The sequence below is a fragment of the Pectinophora gossypiella genome, chromosome 26 (assembly GCF_024362695.1).
Source record: "Pectinophora gossypiella chromosome 26, ilPecGoss1.1, whole genome shotgun sequence".
In the NCBI taxonomy this organism is placed as follows: Eukaryota; Metazoa; Arthropoda; class Insecta; order Lepidoptera; family Gelechiidae; genus Pectinophora; species Pectinophora gossypiella.
The window spans coordinates 3,766,836-3,786,982 of NC_065429.1; the positions used below are offsets into that span (position 1 = coordinate 3,766,836).

The 20,147-nt window shown below is 36.1% G+C and overlaps 3 protein-coding genes across 6 annotated transcripts in view; 1 reads left to right on the forward strand and 2 right to left on the reverse strand.

Moving 5' to 3' along the window:
• The window catches only part of LOC126378516 (LHFPL tetraspan subfamily member 2 protein), a 492,824-nt gene that overhangs the window by 159,202 nt on the left and 313,475 nt on the right, over nt 1-20,147 (reverse strand). The gene's annotated exons all lie outside the window — the stretch shown is intronic.
• LOC126378530 (coatomer subunit zeta-1) lies at nt 597-12,184 on the forward strand. 2 transcript variants are annotated; one of them, XM_050026953.1, is made up of 6 exons: nt 597-748; nt 2,072-2,217; nt 3,590-3,689; nt 4,303-4,436; nt 5,406-5,496; nt 12,078-12,184. In XM_050026953.1, exons 1-6 carry the CDS (start codon nt 716-718, stop codon nt 12,123-12,125), a joined length of 552 nt encoding a protein of 183 aa, XP_049882910.1. In that variant the 5' UTR covers nt 597-715; the 3' UTR covers nt 12,126-12,184. The 2 variants fall into 2 exon arrangements, with proteins under 2 accessions (XP_049882910.1, XP_049882911.1); XM_050026954.1 differs by lacking the exon at nt 12,078-12,184 and adding an exon at nt 9,990-10,131.
• Nucleotides 12,135-19,804, reverse strand: LOC126378524 (isochorismatase domain-containing protein 1-like). 2 transcript variants are annotated; one of them, XM_050026944.1, is made up of 4 exons: nt 19,605-19,804; nt 18,232-18,438; nt 14,261-14,377; nt 12,135-12,665 (listed from the first exon to the last, which is right to left on the reverse strand). In XM_050026944.1, exons 1-4 carry the CDS (start codon nt 19,737-19,739, stop codon nt 12,504-12,506), a joined length of 621 nt encoding a protein of 206 aa, XP_049882901.1. In that variant the 5' UTR covers nt 19,740-19,804; the 3' UTR covers nt 12,135-12,503. The 2 variants fall into 2 exon arrangements, with proteins under 2 accessions (XP_049882901.1, XP_049882902.1); XM_050026945.1 differs by lacking the exon at nt 12,135-12,665 and adding an exon at nt 12,704-13,191.

A 20,147-nucleotide genomic window follows, 5' to 3' on the forward strand; every position in this document is an offset into this window, starting at 1 on the left:
ACATCAAAGAGATCGTCTATCGCTGTACGTAGGTATTCTTAGCAATGTGTGAAATCAAAATAAATTAGAAAACTTTTTGGTAGGTATGAATGTAACATTTTTTTTAAATGCTAGCTGAAACTGCTTGAAAAATTTATAAATATAGCCTTTTGTAAAAAAATGAAAATTAAATTATTGTTTTTTAATAGTAATTAAAGGCCATTGGAAATTATTTTTCAGTTGTGGCCAGGTATTATTATAAAACGCAATCTTAATTATTATTTTTAGTACTTATTTATATACGCCTAATAAAATAGTTATAGCAAAGCTTAAATCTCAAGATTTTGCTTTTCGCATTATTGTTTACTTACCGTTCGAATGCACAATTACCAACATTTTATGAATGTTAGACGGAGTTAAGCATATTCAGAGTTTATAGTTTTATCTCTTTTTCTCTATTTGAATAGATAGCGCTATTTGCTTGAAGAAAAAAACACACTGAATGTTCGCTTTTTTTACGTTTAACTAGCACTAGCTAAATTTTAGAGTAAAATAGAATACACCGCAATTGCTTTGCGTCTAAATTTATTATTAACGAAAATAATGTGACTCAGTATTCATTTTATTACCTGTGGGTGGGTTATTTGACATTGACATAACACGTAAATAGTACACGTCGTTTTTGTGCATGTTTTGCTGAAAAAAATCGTAAAATACCTTGTTATTTTAACATAAAATGGTCCATACTACGATGGAAGAATCACTATTTGTAAGTCCAGTTGTTATTTTCAAAAAATCTGTTCACATCTGTGATAATTGGCCGTTAAAATTATGTCATGTTTCGTAGGATTTTGCCGTAATTTTACTAGAATTTGTAATGGAATTGTCGTTTTCTACGCTAAATAGGAAGTTACATATATACATACATGCGTAATTTCACACCTATTTCCCGTTGATGTAAGCAGAGATCACGGAATTCTGCTTCCTCCACTCATCAGTTTACAGTAGGTATTCTTGAACTGGATTTTCTTTAATACATCCTAGATTAAGCTGCGGTGTGTTCGCCAAAGCCCTCCTTTTGACTAGCCTAATTCTTCTATTCTTTTAGAAAGTTTTCTTTATATTAATATATTATAAAAACGATCTAGTCTGTCTTACTAGGTTATAAGCTCACTGTGTGTGTCTGTGTTTAAAGTTTGAATCATGGCGTTAGCTTATAGTGATAATATAGTATTCAATTCAATTCTTGGTGAATGGCCTTTGTGTGATCACAATTCTGCCAGTGTCACATTTGAAGAAAATACACAATAGGGCAGGAATAAAATCTAATTGGTCGAAAATTCCATAGTTATTTAGGTATGTCCTCTTTAAAGATATTGAGCATACAAAATATAGTAAGTAATTTTTTGAAAAAATCACAATAGACAAGCAAGGTTCAATCCAGGTAAAAAAAAATATTCTCAGTTCTCATGGTCATATGTATCACGTGGTTTTTAACCAGACACGAGTGTAAGAAAAAACTTTATTCCTGAAAACCCTAAATTACTCTGATACTGAAGATCTACTCAAGTACGTCACTTAATAAAAAAAACACACACATTCACAACATACATACATACACACATATTTACATTATAACTTCCTTATTTCATCTGTAATTATGGATTAAAGGCCTTTCTTGTTATATTGTAAATAGACGCCCGCACTTTATATAGTTAATAGACATAGAAAAGCAAGGCCATCTGACACAGGTATCTTGCATACCTACTAGGTAGGTCCTAGCCCTAGCCTATAGATTACTGTGTGAGTTACGGAAATAATCATTTTTTATTATTTTATTATATCCACATTAACCACAACATTCAGGGTTATTGAACCCAAATGGCACTACCTAACCCTTTCACTTGTATTTGTATTATAAAAATGTCGAATACAAAAATTAAGTTGCGTGGCAGAAATTCCTGTTTTGCAATAAGACCGCCTATTGTGCTTATTTTATAAAGAATTTTATAAAATAAAATAAGAATAGAATAAAATAAAAATAAAATATTAAAAAAAGCCCTTACAATCTGTCATATTTTGGTAATTCCAGGAACCGACTCTGTACATCGTGAAGGGCATGTGTATCCTGGACAACGATGGTAACCGTATCCTGGCCAAGTACTACGACAAGAACGTCCTGCCCACCACCAAGGAACAGAAGGCTTTCGAGAAGAATCTCTTCAATAAGACACACAGGTATATCATTTACTCACATACATACCTACTTAAAGTCACGCACGTAATCCCCAACTGGGAGATCACAACTTGCAGTCACTACACGGGAGGTACACTGCAATAAGGGACTTTCCAGGCTACATCATCATCTTCCTAACATTATTACTATTATTCCAACTCCAGAGATTCCAAAATAACACTTTCAAAACCATAACAAATGCACCATGGTATACAAAAATGAACGAAATTCACTACTATTTACAAATGCCCACTGTTAAAGAGGAAGCAGAGCATATTATCGAGCCTTATAGAAAAAGGATTGTCCACCATGAAAACAGGCTTGCATCGGCCTTAAGTGAACCACTGCCGCTGAGACGCCTAAAAAGGCAACATATCTGGGACAAACTTCAGCAGTGAGAAACAAAATGAAGGCAACCTGACACTGGAAAGGCATGCCTAACATCCCACTGGCAATATAACGGAACTGCTTATGGTCGAGGGACCGATCGCATGTTAGCAGAATATATAAAAAAAAAAAATATTATTATTATTATATTTGTTTATGTACACTAGCAGCTCAGAGCTGATGCGTGTACTTCACTGCACTTGTTTTTAAGATTGTTATTTTCTATTATCAATGTTCATGTGGTAAATGTCTAGTCTGTGTTTAAAGGAGTTCACTGATGGTGCACTAACTATTGATTCTGGGAGCTTATTCCAAGAGTCCACAACGCGATTTGGCAGGAAATTAAATTTTTTTGGTTACTAGCACACAAAGGCTTGTACAGCTTTAATGAATGTCCTCTCAGATTCACATTTTTGCTGAGTTTAAAGATATCCTTTAATTGTTGCACATCGTAATGGTCATGTAATATTTTATATGTCTCTATAAGATCGCCTCGCTTTCTGCGTTGCTCAAGTGAAGTAAGGTTTAGAAGTGAGAGTCTTTCTTCGTAAGTTTTGTCGCGCAGTGAACTGACCATCTTAGTTGCTCGTCTCTGAACCTTTTCGAGTGTAATTATGTCCTTTTTAAAGTACGGACATTATCCCGTTTTTCACGGGGTCTGCTTACTTAACACTTTCAAGGACAGAACATCTAATGACGTTCCAATTCCAAGGTGTCATACTATCTATTATGAACCATGAATGTCCCACGGTCTCTGCCCGTGAAAGGGTTAACCTGAAGATTTGACAGGTCCACGCTCTCGGTCATTTTTGGTTCAGCGCATTGCTGCCAGTGTGATGGGTACGTTTGAGCTGGAAATGATCTGGGATGGACTTTTTGAGTAATGTTGACTAAGCTTCTTGATAAGGTTTGTTCTTTGACGAAGCTTGTGTGGATGCCTAGTCTTAGTTTGATTTTTTTAAATATGAATTAATATGTATTTTTCAGAGCAAATGCAGAGATCATAATGCTGGAAGGTCTAACATGCGTATACAAGAGCAACGTGGATCTATTTTTCTATGTTATGGGCAGCTCACATGAAAATGAGGTAGGTACTGTAAAATAAAAAATAAATAAAATAAAAATAGTTTACTTTCCAAATCAACATATTTATGGCCCTGATTCCTGCAGACATCTGCTATTTTTATTTAATTTTTAGCCTTCGTTTTCTTATTCGCCGAAAAGGAAAGGGACAGATGACTGACAACTGTTCATTTTACAATGAAAGAACAACCCGGGCTAATAAAATAGGCATCTCGCTCATATGCAATCCCTTTGACGTGTGCTATCAGCTTAATTCTGTCGGGTTATTGGCCAATATTAAGTGTCACGACACTTCGGGAGTCTGGTTAAGATAAAGTTATTACTTATGCCTATTGCTTATCTGGTTTTTTTTTTCTATTTGTTTTATTACTTACATTATAAGCTAATTTAAGTCATAATTAAATTAGCTTATAATAGTTATATGTTTAATATTGTATAGTTGTATATTAAAATATAAGTTAGTGTATTTAAATATTGTTAAGTGATTTTTGTGTTATATCCCGGATACGAACCCGGGATCCAACGCTCAACCACTGGACCACAGAGGCCGGTACAACCCATGCTGTAGTCGCTCGATAGTGAGTCAACCCCTTAACCCCATGGTTGTCTCATTCCAGCTGATACTCCAGTCGGTGCTGCAAGCCCTGTACGAGTCAGTCAGCATCCTGCTGCGGAGGAACGTGGAGCGACGTGTGTTGCTGGACAACTTGGACGCTGTCATGCTGGCCTTCGACGAGATCTGCGACGGAGGGTGAGATTACACACCCGACGATGTTAGTGACACCGTAACGAATACCGAGAGGGAAGATTCAGACCATTATTCGGAGTTGATATCAAGTGGTATTTCAAAATAATTATAGTTGTTTTTTTTCAGTTCCATACTTTGTCGACTGAAAATTCCTCTTGATATCAATTCAGAATCCTGGTCTGTATCGACCCTCAAAATTTTAGTTACGATGTCACTAACACTGTATATGGTCAAGGGAAAGGCAAACGGAATTTTGGAATTTTCTTCAGGTTTACTCTAGATCTAAAGTTACGTCCTCTTTTTTTTTTTAAATAAACCTTCACAAAACTTTTTTTTAATAATGTATTTTAGTTTTAATTATAATGTAGTTTCTAATAATAAGTAATAAAAATTACATTTAAGCAGGATGTTGACAATACCTTCAGACCAGAGTAACCCTGAAGAAAATAGAAAGGGTTTATAATATTTTTTATCGTTTGTAGGTTCTCTAGACCTTCAAGCAGTGGCAAAAAAGTAGAGTTCATTTAGCTTAGTTTATCTGTGACAAAGATAATAATTTCGATCACTGAATGGCATGGCTGCACTTACGCTATCTATTGTCGCCTAGCTAGGGATCCAACACCCTTAAGCCGTTGGTCCCGGGGTATTAGACTAAACACCTCAACCAACCCGCAGTGGATAAATGATGATTGTAATATCATTCAATTGATTTTACGATGTTCTGGGAGTAAAAAAAACATAGAACACGTTCAGCTGCTTGTCTTCCCGGGCATGTCGTAAAAACCGACAGAGGGATCGTGTCCACTAACATGATGGACTAATGGGCGAGGCTGATCCCTTATCATCGTCAGGTTCATCATATCCAGCTTACGACATATCAACAGTGGCTGCAAGTTGTCTTTGATTACTTATGGCTCTGCCCACCCCGTTAGGGATTACGGGCGTGAGTTTATGTGTGTATTATAATTCCAGGGTAATCTTGGATTCGGATCCCACGTCTATAGTGGGTCGGGCAGCGCTGCGAACAGAGGACGTGCCCCTGGGGGAGCAGACAGTAGCCCAGGTAATGACGCACATTGATCGACTGTTCTGGTAGCTTGCTTGTAGTTAGCGAGGGGTGAAATGGGTGTACGGGTGAAGCTATAAAAATGTGAAGTTGTTTATTCTCACTAGTCCGATTGGCGAACTAGTGAGAATATATTCTCATTTGTCCGACTGTCGAACTAGTTTTTTTATTATTATTATTGAAATAAAGCATTCAAATACTTATAAGCTTCATAATATTACAATCTAGCCTACAAGCTGAAAAGCTATTTATCTTGAACCTAAACTACTATAAATAAATACTGTCGAACTAGTGAGAATATTGTTCTCATTTGTTCGATTTCGAAATAGTGAGAATATTTTTCCCATTTTTTTTCTCATTTGTCCGACGGTCGAACTAGTGAGATTTTTTTTTGGCCGAGCGTTGAACTAGTGAGGAAATCTCACTAGTTCTACAGCATATTTGCGCATATAAAAGTGCGCAATGTCAACAAAATTAAATGTCGGAATTAAAATGACTTGCTTCAATGGGGCTTTTAGAGACTCCATACCTTGTTTACCAAAACTTACAAGCCCTGTATTACAAGAAATTTACTTGTAAAAAAATTTATTATTACAAGAAAGTGTCAAAACTACACATGTAAATTACATGTTACAAGTGTCAATATTTATTTTACAAGTATATTTTAAAATCCTTCTACGTTTTTGATAAACGTAATTTACACGTACTTGTGAGTAACTTGTAGCTTGTGAACGTGTAGACTTGTAAGTATTTTTTTTTTCATTAAGTCGAAGCCGGCGACATCCATCTGAAACATTAAGTATTAATATATCGTCGACCCTTGTCGTCAGGACTGGCCGAAGTACAGGACCGCGACAAATGGAAAGAGGAAGGGGAGGCCTTTGCCCAGCAGTGGGATCTTGTTGGCTAGATTTCTTAGATCTAATTGTAAGTTTCCCTTAAGCACTCTTTTAGGTCAGAACGTCACAGCGTAGGGGTCATTAAAGATGCACTGAAATCCCTACCAATACTATAAATACCACTACCAAAAAGTAACTGTCTGTCTGTTACGTTTTGACGACTAAACCACTGAACTGATTTTGATGAAGGTACAGAGATAAACTAGACCTTTGGAAAGGACATAGGATAGATTTTATTCCGAAAATCAACCCAGATGGAAAAAAATTTAAGCAAAGTGCGAACTTTGCTTAACATTTTTTAAACTAGTATTCACTAGATTTAAATGTCGTTACCTTGCCTTATAGTAAAAACCAAGTATCTGCCTTTTTGAAAAACACAAAATCCGAATTAAAAAAAAAAAACACAAAATTTTCTTTTTTCTATTTTCCTTCTTTAGAATTTTAATAATGAAAAATGAAATAAGTGCGCCATTTTGTCACGTTTTTCTATGATATTTCGCAGGTTGCTTTTTCATACAATATCCATAGTCTTCTTCTATCGTGTGGGTTGTGAGGTGGTGGAGGTACCAACCTCATCAACCCAACCTCAACCTCATCAATCAATAGTTGTTACATGAGCCATGTCAGGTGCCTTTGGTGGCTCAGTAGAAACCCTGATACCAGGGTAATGATATCCATAGTAATTTCGTGTTTTCACGTTTAGTAAAAAGTAACTGATTTGACTTGTTGGAAATTACCCTATTGCATCTAGCTTGTAATATGATTTTTGAAAAAGGCGCCTACTTGGTTTTCATTCTCATGGGACGATATTAAAACGTAATGTTTTTAACCCAGGCGCCTCCACCAGTGGGTGAGGTAACAGTACTATGTACCCGCAACAGTTTTGTGTAGAGTTCGTTGACCTATTCCAATCATAGCATGCGTCATCGTTACTATTATAGCTTTTTTACATAAAACCACACCGCGAATACTCCATATAAAACGGACCCCGATACCGACCCCGCCGGCGTGGTCGACGATTTCCCACAATCAGCGATTAATTCTTTCAAATATTTTTCGTCTCAGACAACGCCTTGAGCCAAGGTTCGCGCCCAACTGGACACCCTCAAGCCTGTTGTCTTGAATGTTGTACCGGGTGAGAGTCTTCAGCGCTCCCCATTTGCCCGGCCAAGTAGTTAATGCCGTCTGCGGCAAATATACAATAAGTCACGTCAAAAAATAACCCATACAAAAATCTCATTCTTACGCATAAGTGTGAGCGAGACACAGTGAAGCGCTCTCCCACTTACTCTTTAACAGATTACGGCCATTTATGACTAAAGTAAGACCCAGAGGGGGTGAGATCGGCACCCGATACGTTGGTGCGGAGCGGAGACTTACCGTTCCATACGTAGTATTCTTTTATTGTAATGAGTCCCCCTTGAGACTGAATTCATATCAGTTTTTGAATCTGACATTTTGCGAATCTGTCATTTTGAGAAACTGTCTTTTTGCGAATCTGGCATTTTGAGCCATCTGACATTTTGCGAATCTGTCATTTTCCGTTTTTGTCATTATGCGCCTAAACCCTTCTTTGTTCTATGATGTAATTGAATTGTTTCTAACAAACACAAACCTTTTATTTCAATATGATAGTCCTCAAGCTAACTATATCTCTTTAAAGCACCGTTATAAAGAAAAGGACGGCTTTATTCAAATACATAATTCACTTAATATCTTCCAGAAACAGCAATAGTAAAACTGGTTTTTTTCCGGGTATTTTTATTTTGTTTTTTTATTTTTTATTTCTGATTCGTGCGTCAACAAAAACGACAACAAAATCGAATTATCATTAAATTATTACTATTTCAATATTTTTTTTATTGTATACGTGTGAACGCGAACATTTTCTACTTATAGCTTCAATTTACGTCACACGGTGAAATATGACAATCACATATTACTAATCAAGAATATTACCTATTATATTTATAATTAATATTCTGCACTAAATAATAGTTTTCCAAAAATGACTGTTTGTATTAAAACAGTAGCGCCTAACCTAACCCAACTACCCACCCATTTCACCCCACAGTGTGTTTGTGTGACCATAATAAATATTTAATCATTTCATTTGTGAGTGTTTATAGTACGTCTTTTTTTTTGTTTTAATTCATCCTTTTTTTTCTCTCTACTGTGTAAATAAAATCTTTGTATATAACATAAAACTGTTATCGTACGCTATGTTATATTTTATTTTTACGTTATATGATGTATGTTTTTTTCTTTTTAAAAATAATTTATTATTTTATAAAAAGGAAAGTTTGTTACGGCCAAACAGTATACTTTTTTAATAAACTTTATTATGCGTACTATTATTTTTATTGCGCCATGATCCCATCAATATTTTATATACCTAATTAACATACACAAGAGAACAACTTAATCAAAAGTGAGGATCTTTACGATTTTTTTTCTTTTATACAAAATTTCACACGCCATCAATAAACGTGCTCAAATGTCGTACTCTTTTGTTATGTAATGTTTTTTGTTGTGTATGTGTATTCGAAATTTAAATTCGTTAATCTGTCAAAAAGAAAAATGAGATTGATTTTTGATCATCTTCGACTGTCTTCTATTTTTAGATCAGCATTTTATAATTTATCTTTTACCCAGTCTTTAGCCTCGAACTAAGCATTGAATTGAAAGTCTAATTAAAATATACAGAGCTTTTTAATGCCACTAAAATAAAGTGGCTATGAAAAATGTATAAGTAAAAAAAACAGACGTAAAAGCTCATCTAATTAAAAAAAAATGCAGCAGAAAAAGCAAGAATCAAATGACACAAATTTAAAGGTAAAATTAAATATATAATAATCTATAATATTTATTTATATAAAATAATCTAACATAACAAGCATAGTGCTATGTTTCTAATATATTTTTTGTAGCTTTACCACTTTTTATTTTTATTTTCTACTCCATCATCATAAGTAAAAAAAAACTACCACTAACTACAAAAAAAAAAAAACATTTTTCTTTGTTTTTTTACTTAGGTATTTTTTTCTACTTATTTACTAAAACAACTTAAATAATATGTTTTTTTTAAATATAATAATATTATTATACCTATACGTATTTATATTTTGCTTTGCTTTGGTATGGCGTCGTATGATACATAATTATTTATATATAAATACATTTTTTCTTATTATTTTTGTACGCAGTCCTAACATATTTTTAACGGCTTTATTTAAAACATTTTTTGAACCCGCATGTCCTATTATACTTTTGTAAATGCACAAATTAGTGGTCGCCTTATAGAAAACCTCGTTATCGCATTGAAAAATAACACTTGTATGTGTTTTTGTTAACAAAACCTCGAAATATATACGCTAGTTTCAGACGGACTGATTTTTTTCTTTTTTTTTTGCTCTTGTGTGTATAGCAAGCTTACCCAGAAGGTGCGTTTTAGTCAAAAAAATCTTGCAAAAAAAAAAATCGAGGTTTTTATTGAAGAAAATCACGTAGGAATGTAATTTTTCAAAATGGCGCATACGTGGTTTTCACTATAAGGCGACGATATTCAAAAACAATTTTATGCTATTTCAGATTCTATACAACATAATGAATAGCAATTACTAGACAGTGCTGCTTGGCAGAGTAATAACGAACAAATAATAATAATTTAGTATTATTGTAACCCAACCAAATTTTAGTTGTTATATTAAATTTTGTTAAACTAACCTTTTTATTTTATTTTTTTCATTTATTTTCTCATTAATTGGCAACCCCTTTCGATTTTTTATCTGGTATTTTGGTGCTTCTTGAGCATGGAATAGTAAAAGCTTGTAAGGAGTATTTTTTTTTAGTAACTTTTTCATTTTGGTAAAGGAAAATGTGAGCAGACACAATTACTCATACATTTTGAAGAATTTAATTGTGTGCCTCTTTACCGCAAGCGAGACAGTCCGCGCGCGCGCTCCTCTTCTCGTTAGCGGCTTATGGTCATTTAAGATTAAAGTGTCCCTTATTGGCCCCGATTCCTACAGACACCTCCTAATTTTTTTACTTTAAGTTATACCTGTCATTTTCTTATCCGCCGAAAAGGAAAAGGACGCATGATTGGCAGCTCTTAATTTTACGAAGAATAAGTAAATGAATGAATAACCCGGGTGAATCAAAAAGGTATCTCGTTGGTATGCAAACCGTTTGACGTGTGCCGTCAACATAATTCTGTCGGTTTATTGTCCAATGTAAAATTTTTAGACGGCTGTTTTAGATTAGTGCTTAAAATTGACGTGTGTTCCATCAATTTTATGCTTGTCGATTGCCTGCCCGTCCCTTTCCTTTTCGGCGGATAAGAAAATGACAGGTATAACTTAAAATAAAATTAGATGGTGTTTTTAAGAATTAGCACCATTGCCGCCATAACGGATCGGGATACTGACTACACAGAGAAAATGACGAAAATTTGTCACCAAATATCAGGAAATAGGGTAGTATCCAACTAGTTACGTTTTACTAAATGTCAAAACCCGAAATTACTATGGAATCTGTATGAAAAGGAAACCTGCGACGTCATAGGGAAACGCGACAAAAAGTCGCACTTATTATTACATTTTTCTTTATTAAAATTCATAAATATGTTAAATAGAGAAAAAGAACACATTTTTGTCACCTTTAGATCTGTCTTTATTTAGTAATCAGAATTTCATAATTTATCTTTGACCTAGGAAAGTACACAAATGATACGGGGCGGAGAGTTTTATATACGTAGTATTATTTTTTATTCTATGCTGTCTCACTCGCACTTACGCGTTCGGAGGCACACGGAGATTTTTACATATCCAGGGTGTGGCTGTAGTCAATAGGCATTTATTTAAGTGTTCAGTTATTAAGAGACCCATACAAAAAAGTATAAGTATACTTAAATCATAGTTTTTCTAACGACCTCTGTTGTCCAGTGGTCGAGCGTTGGGCTCACGATCTGGAGGTCCCAGGTTCGATTCCCGGTGGGGACATATCACAAAAATTACTTTGTGGTCCCTAGTTTGGTTAGGACATCACCAGATTGTCCGAAGGTAAGATGATCCGTGCTTCGAAAGGCGCGTTACCCCGTTGGTCCCGGTTACTGCTTACTGATATAAATAAGTAGTCGTTACGTGAGCCATATTAGGGGCCTTTGGCGGCTCAATATAGTAACCCTGACACCAGGGTTGATGGGGTTGGTACTCCACCTCACAACCCACACGATAGAAGATAGTTTTTTTTTTTAATATCACCGGTGAACGGACCCTATCGAAACCTGCGTGTGGTCACCCTTACCGCTGTCATGGAACTAAACGTGAAATCGTTATCATATCAATATTACCAAATTCGTTTTATCCAAACTCGATAAGATTTCGTTAACACAGAGATAAGTAGATATATATGGTATGTTGTGTGTGTCACTGTGACCGTTTCACCGGCTTCTAAATAAACTATTCGTCCAAGTGGAGTTGTTCTATCATTGAGAAGGAGATCTAAGGATCTCCTGCACCCGTCTCCTCAGAGTTATTAATTATTAAGTGCAGTTAAAAATTACCCGATTACTATTGAATTGTATTTTTATCATTATACCTATTATTAGACAGTTTACAATAAAATGGCAAAAAAAAACAACTCATCCTAAAGGAGACAATTTTATCATCATTTCAGGTTCTACAATCAGCGAAGGAACAACTGAAGTGGTCGCTCCTAAAATGAAAAATTCCATGGTTTTGTTAACTGTACTGTAATAATAAAATTAATAATTATATAAGTTTCTTTAAAATATTATTATTTACATCAATATCTACATAAAGTACATACTTAATACAATAATAAATTCTTTATTTTATACCGGGTGTAAGTGACATCGTAACGAAAACTTGGAGGGATGATTCAGACCATGAAGCTGAGTTGTGAGTTTTAATTAATTTCAGTTCCATGCTTTTGCGATGGAAAATTCCACTTGATATCAACTCAAAATCATGGTCTGAAGGAATCATCCCCTCAGTATTCGTTACGATGTCACTAACACCCTGTATACGTCCTACTGCTAGGCACAGGTCTCTAGTGTTTTGGGGATTTATAATAATAATTTTAATTAATTTTGCTATTAAGGGTTTGGGCTCCAAACTCATCGGGAGTGGGGGCAACATTAAGCTTAGAAATCTGTTTGAAGGCAGGGTGATTTTTGTCCCTCAGTAGCTTGAAAAGCACGTTCTCAGACGAGCCGACGAATGCGCCGATATTCTGCAGTCGCTGGAAAAATTAATTACTAGTAAAAAAAAATGCGTAAGTATATTTTTTTAGTATTTTATTTACAGAAATTGTACAAAAATATATATACCTATTTACAGTTTAGGGTAAAATATTACAATTATGTGCATGGAATATTAATAAAACTTGATTATGAATTACTGGGCACCCTAAGGCCTGTTGTTTTAAATTTTGTACCTGGTGACTAGCCCTCGACGTTCCCCATTTTTCGAAGTCGGTTAAAGCAAAAACCAGCTTCGTTTTTGACACGACTTATTGTACATCTGCCGCAGACGGCATTAACTACTTGGCCGGACAAATGGGGAGCACAGGGCTCTCACCCGGCCAGGGATCAGCGCCAATACAAGTCTACTCATAATTTAGCCTTCACGTCGTACCCTAAGGTATCGACCGTGGGTTCCTTATTCAATTTAGAAATGGACTTAAAAGCAGCATGATTCTTGTCTTTAAGTAGCTTGAATAGAATATTCTCTGATGTCGTTATGAAGCATCCTAATGATTGCATGCGCTGGAAGAAAGAGAAAGTGTTAATAAAACAATACAGGAAAAAAAAGAAAAAAAATCGAAAAAAAAATACTGTCGGGACGAGTGTGTTAACCATTACACCAGCGAGTCCTCCTGTCCATGTAAAATTCTTTCGATCTATGTATGTTGTCGTCATTAATTTATCGTACACGCGCATCTGAGTGTGTGACGCCATACGATTTTTTTTCCTGGTTTAACTACGGTCAGTCGACAGACTATAAGCAGTTGTGTTGACGTATGAAAGGTGGCGTGACTCAGATCAGCGTCGATCAGAACGATCAGCGTCGTAGCTCACCTCCATTACACAATGTGGCTTCTTTTTAAGCGCTTTATAACATTAGTTGGATCTAAAAGCTCAGAAGCAAGAGGATTAGGATGACTGGCCAAGCGGTCTAGGTGTTTCTTTTGGTAGTGCTTGATAACTTCAACAACCGTTGGAATCTTTAGATAATCGTGTATTTCGTTGTTTCTAGTAAACCAAGGGGCATTTAAGATGGCTCGTAGTATGGCGTTTTGCACTCGTTGAAGACAGAGAATGTTGCTACGCCATACGATTGAAGACTAACCTATGTAGGGGGTGAGGTAAACCTAGCTCAGCCGCTGGTGCGGAGCGTAGAGCCGTTGTATATGTAGTATTATTCCATATTCTGTGCAACAGCCTCCGTGGTGTAGTGGTTAGAGCGTTAGGCTCACGATCTGGAGGTCCGGGTTCCATTCCCGATGTGGACATTGTCGAAATCACTTTGTGAGACTGTCCTTTGTTTGGTAAGGACTTTTCAGGCTTGAATCACCTGATTGTCCGAAAAAGTAAGATGATTCCGTGCTTCGGAGGGCACGTTAAGCCGTTGGTCCCGGCTATTAGCCGTAAAAACACCTCCACCAACCCGCAGTGGAGCAGCGTGGTGGAGTATGCTCCATACCCCCTCCGGTTGATTGAGGGGAGGCCTGTGCCTAGCAGTGGGACGTATATAGGCAGTTTATGTCTGTGCAAGAGGCCTGAGGGTGTCCAGTTGGGCGCGCAAAGCAACCAGTGAGTATAACATGCAACCAACCTGCAGTGCCAACCCTCGATCCATCAGCGACCTTGAAGAGACGCCATCAGCCAACACGTGCACCACAATGTCCTCATTTAGGAGGTCTATCACCGTCTGTTCTATGCAGACATGGGCCTGAGAAAATACAAAATACATTCATAATACGAAGTCGAATTGACCGATTATTTTACTTTCGGACAATCGGGTGATCAGTCTGTAATGATCATGAAACCAAGGCTCACAAAGTGACTTTGTGATATGTCCCCACAGGGATTCGAACCTGGGACCCCCGATGATGAGCCTAACGCTCAGCCACTGGACCACGTAGGCCGTTAATAACAAATAAAATTGAGTCTTTTTGGTGGTTATCTATTTGTTCATTTTTATATTTTTTTTCCATAGTCTTTATTTCGTTGGGAAATATTGCTTACTAGCTTTTGCCCGCGACTTCGTCCGCGTGGCGTGTTATATAAGAGAGAGATCTTTGTGTGTGTGGGAGTGCATACTTATGCAGTTTAGATTTTTTCATATTTTTTTTTCCCAATAACTCCCATTTTTCAAAATACAGCCAAAAATAAACTTTATATTTACTAAGGTATGCATGCATGCTAGATTGAATCAATTGATTGAATTGATTTTTTTTTTAAATTGATTGTTCATTGAGTTTTAATTTTAATACACACTTCCTCTCTTCCCTTCAACGTTGCTGTGCCCTTCAGGGTCCATGTTTTAGTTCCTATGCCTATGTAACACCCCATTGTACTACATGGAATGCAATAAATAATTTAATTGAATTGAATTGAAAACATCTATCTTACGCGGTTTCGATTTTTTCATACAAATGTTTTTTTCCCGCTTACTCCCGTTTCCGTGGGAATTTTGCAATATCCTGTTGCAACTAAGCTTTAAGTTAACTAAGGTACCTGCATGCCAAATTTCAACCGTCTAACTTAAGCGGTTTAGATTTTTCATACAAAAGGATTTTCCCGCAAATTTCCGTTCCCGTGGGAATTCCGGGAATTCCTTTCTTAGTGCACCTCTACGGTACCTAAGCTATGTCCCTTCCAAATTTCAAATGCCTACGTTTAGCCGTTCAGGCTATGCGTTGATATGTCAGTCACTGAGTCAGTCAGTTTCTCCTTTTATTTAGATTTGATTTTTTCATACAAATGTTTTTCCCGCTAACTACCGTTCCCGTGGGAATTTTGTAATATCCTGTTGCAACTAAGCTTTAAGTTTACTAAAGTACCTGCATGCCAAATTTCAAACGTCTAACTTGAGTGGTTTAGATTTTTCATACAAAAGGATTTTCCCGCTAATTCCCGTTCCCGTGGGAATTTCGGGAATTCCTTTCTTAGTGCACCTCTACGGTACCTATGGTACCTGCATGCCAAATTTCAAACGTCTAACTTGAGTGGTTTAGATTTTTCATACAAAAGGATTTTCCCGCTAATTCCCGTTTCCGTGGGAATTTCGGGAATTCCTTTCTTAGTACACCTCTACGGCATCTAAGGTACCTGCATGACAAATTTCAAACGTCTAACTTGAGTGGTTTAGATTTTTCATACAAAAGGATTTTCCCGCTAATTCCCGTTCTCGTGGGAATTTCGGGAATTCCTTTCTTAGTGCACCTCTACGGTACCTATGGTACCTGCATGCCAAATTTCAAACGTCTAACTTGAGTGGTTTAGATTTTTCATACAAAAGGATTTTCCCGCTAATTCCCGTTCCCGTGGGAATTTCGGGAATTCCTTTCTTAGTGTACCTCTACGGTATTTAAGGTACCTGCATGACAAATTTCAAACGTCTAACTTGAATGGTTTAGATTTTTCATACAAAAGGATTTTCCCGCTAATTCCCGTTCCCGTGGGAATTTCGGGAATTCCTTTCTTAGTGCACCTCTACGGTATCTAAGGTACCTGCGAGCCAAATTTCAAACATCTAACTTGAATGGTTTAGATTTTTCATACAAAAGGATTTTCCCGTTAATTCCCGTTCCCGTGAGAATTTTGGGAATTCCTTTCTTAGTGCACCTCTACGGTACCTATGGTACCTGCATGCCAAATTTCAAACGTCTAACTTGAGTGGTTTAGATTTTTCATACAAAAGGATTTTCCCGCTAATTGCCGTTCCCGTGGGAATTTCGGGAATTCCTTTCTTAGTACACCTCTACGGTATCTAAGGTACCTGCATGACAAATTTCAAACTTGAGTGGTTTAGATTTTTCATACAAAAGGATTTTCCCGCTAATTCCCGTTCTCGTGGGAATTTCGGGAATTCCTTTCTTAGTGCACCTCTACGGTATCTAAGGTATCTGCATGCCAAATTTCAAACGTCTAACTTGAGTGGTTTAGATTTTTCATACAAAAGGATTTTCCCGCTAATTCCCGTTCCCGTGGGAATTTCGGGAATTCCTTTCTTAGTGTACCTCTACGGTATCTAAGGTACCTGCATGCCAAATTTCAAACGTCTAACTTGAGTGGTTTAGATTTTTCATACAAAAGGATTTTCCCGCTAATTCCCGTTCCCGTAGGAATTTCGGGAATTCCTTTCTTAGTGCACCTCTACGGTATCTAAGGTACCTGCATGCCAAATTTCAAACGTCTAACTTGAGCGGTTTAGATTTTTCATACAAAAGGATTTCCCTTCACTACTCTGCTCCTATTGATTGTAGCGTGATGAAAAGTATACTATAACCTGTCCAGGAGTGTGAAGAATAATTGTACCAAGTTTCATTAAAATCCGTCCAGTAGTTTTTGTTTCTATAAGGAACATACAGACAGACAGACAGACAGACAGACAAAAATTTTACTGATTGCATTTTTGGCATCAGTATCGACCACTTATCACCCCCTGATAGTTATTTTGAAAAAATATTTAATGTACAGAATTGACCTCTCTACAGATTTATTATAAGTATAGATTATAAAGCTTATTGTTATATTGACATAATTATATCGGACTTGAGACTGCAGATTAGGCTGTATGGCTGAGTTCCATTGCCTTCTCATGTGAGAAAAAGTCACTACTACATGGACTTTGGGGGTAGTTTCAAATATGTCTAGACTAGAGTATTCTGTGGTTTTTACTAGATGACAATGCGGAAATCACAGTATTAGTGCGTCATTAGTTCAATGTGTACTGTGTGTAATAATTGTACAGATTAAAACGAAAGAGACTTGTGAAAATGACTATTCTCATAGTCATTTACGTACCTATCTCAGGTATGTGGTTGCTGTTCGGTGAGTACATGTTCTTATAATTATTACTAGCGACCCGCCGCGAAATTATTTACGACATCACATTAAAATCCTCAAAAATAACAGTATTCCTCCACTATTTAATGGATATTATTATACATATAAACCATCCTCTTGAATCACTCTATCTATTAAAAAAATCCGCATCAAAATCGGTTGCGTAGTTTTAAAGATTTAAGCGTACATAGGGATATAGGGACAGAAAAAGCGACTTTGTTTTAAACTGTGTAGTGATTTTGTGAGTATCATCGTAATCATAAACAGCCTATATATGTCTCACTGCTGGGAGGAAGCAAGAGAAGTGTGTCAGGATTGAAGCAAATGGAATTCTATAGTCTCTGCTTACCCCGGTGGGAAATAGGCGTGAGTTTATGTATGTATGTATGTATGCTGGGCACAGGCCTCCTCTCATTCTACCGGAGTGCTGCACACATGACATGTAAATAAATAAATACATACATACATACATACATAAACTCACGCCCGTAATCCCTAATGGGGTGGGCAGAGCCACAAGTACTCAAACACAACTTGCAGCCACTGTTGATACGAAGTCCTAAGATGAATTATGATGAACCTTATGGTGATAAGGGATCAGCCTATCGCCCATAACATTAGCCCGTCATTTAGAGGACACAATCCCTCTGTCGGATTTTACGACATGCCCGGGAAGACAAGCAGCTGAACGTGTTCTATGTTAAATAAATAAATAAATATAACATTCTTTACCTCAATCCCAAATAAGACTACAGAACTAAGCTCAGGAATATCCTTTTTCATCCTATCCTGCAGTTCGGGGGTGAACATTGAGAACTTCGTCTTCTCGTAGACCATGGCCGCATTGGCAACATTGATGTCCTTCGTGGTGTGACCGAGACCCTTGGGGTACTGCTCCGAGACGTACACTGGGATTTGGAAAGACTTTGCTGCTTCCATCTGTAATATTGAATTTATTACAAAATTCTGATTACTAAATAATGACAGACCCAAAACTAAAGAAAAACATTTTCTTTTTTCTATTTAACGGAATTTAGATGTGAGAAGAAGGGAATTTCACTCTCAGGGTGTGATTTCCCTTGGCAATGGAGAAGTCAATTGCTGGTTGCCAGAGCCACTATCATGTAAGGTTTTTAGTTTATATTATCTGGTTGACCAACCCTTTGCCTAAGGGATAAGTACACAAAAGCACCTATGAGGTTCAAAGCCTCATTAAAAATTAGAATAAAATAAACATATTTATGAATTTTAAGCAACAAAAACCTAATAATAAGTCTGGCATTTTACCATGTTTTTCTTTGATGTCACAGTGTGCTTTTTCATACAAATTCCACAGTAAGTTCAGGAAACTAGGATTTGACTAGTTGGAAAGTAGAGTAATACACACTGGACATTTAAATATATATGAGAAATTTATAAAACAACATCAACAAGGAAAGAGAGGAAGGGGAAGACCAAAAAGAGCTTACATGAAACATATTAAAGAGAAGGCGAATGTTGTGTCTTATAAGGAAGTGAAGGAATTGGTATTTGATAGACAAGAATGGAGAATGTTACAAATAAAGATTAAAAAATAATAATCACAATTAATAATTAGGCAGTTTCTTAGTCACAATTAACAGTTTCCATAATGCTTTTTGATTTCTTTATTGTTTCATCTTCCCAGCGCTATCCCCTTTCCACAATGTTAAAACAAGGGCTCAAGTATTTTTAAATAGTGGATGTAGGATATAAAATCTTAGTTATCTGACAATTTAGTGTTTATAGGAGAAATAGATTTGACTCGATAAGACATCTTATACTTAACTAGTAAAAGCAAAATGAATGTTTTGTTAGTAGTTATAAAAATCAAGTTATACTGAATAATTGAGAATTTATCGATGGAATTGAATCAACAACGTAAACCATTCTCATCCTAAAATTATGTAAAAAATGAAATTTAGCTAAGCAAAGTAAAAGATTTTGTTCAGTTTTTAAAACGGAATTTCTTCAGAATTTACACCTCTTAACCGACAAGGCAATTTTTCAAAACATACTTCATATAATCAAATACTAGATTACGAGATAAAACTGATATTATGTTACATAACATTGATAATACATACCATTTTATTAGCGACTCTGACTACTTCTCCAAAATGCTTCACATGGGGACGAAACGTTTCTTGGATGTCACAAAGAAGGAACGCAGTCTTCTTAGCTTCTAGAGCGCCCAATTTCAAAAGGTTTTTGCCAGCCATTATACAGAAAAAGTATTGTTTAGAGCCGGTAAAATTCCTGCTACAGTGTTGTGAACTATTGTGAAGTTGTGACATTGACATTTCGACGAAATAGTTTTTTTAATGGTTTTGGCTTGGCTACTAGTGTTTTGAGCCATCTTTATTAACGACAATGAAAAAGGTAAATGCTAATAATACTAAGGATAACTTTATTTATATATAAAATAATCCTTTTTTGATATTCACGATAATTAAAAATAATTTAATTAACTTATGTAAATTAAATCATAAATGTTCAATTAATCAAAACGAAGTCAATTTAAACATTTTCAATCATGGTGGGCTTTTTCCGTACCTACCCTTAAATATCACGAATTCCTATCGAAACATACAGGGCCACAAGACATTGGACGATAACTTGGCAGTCGC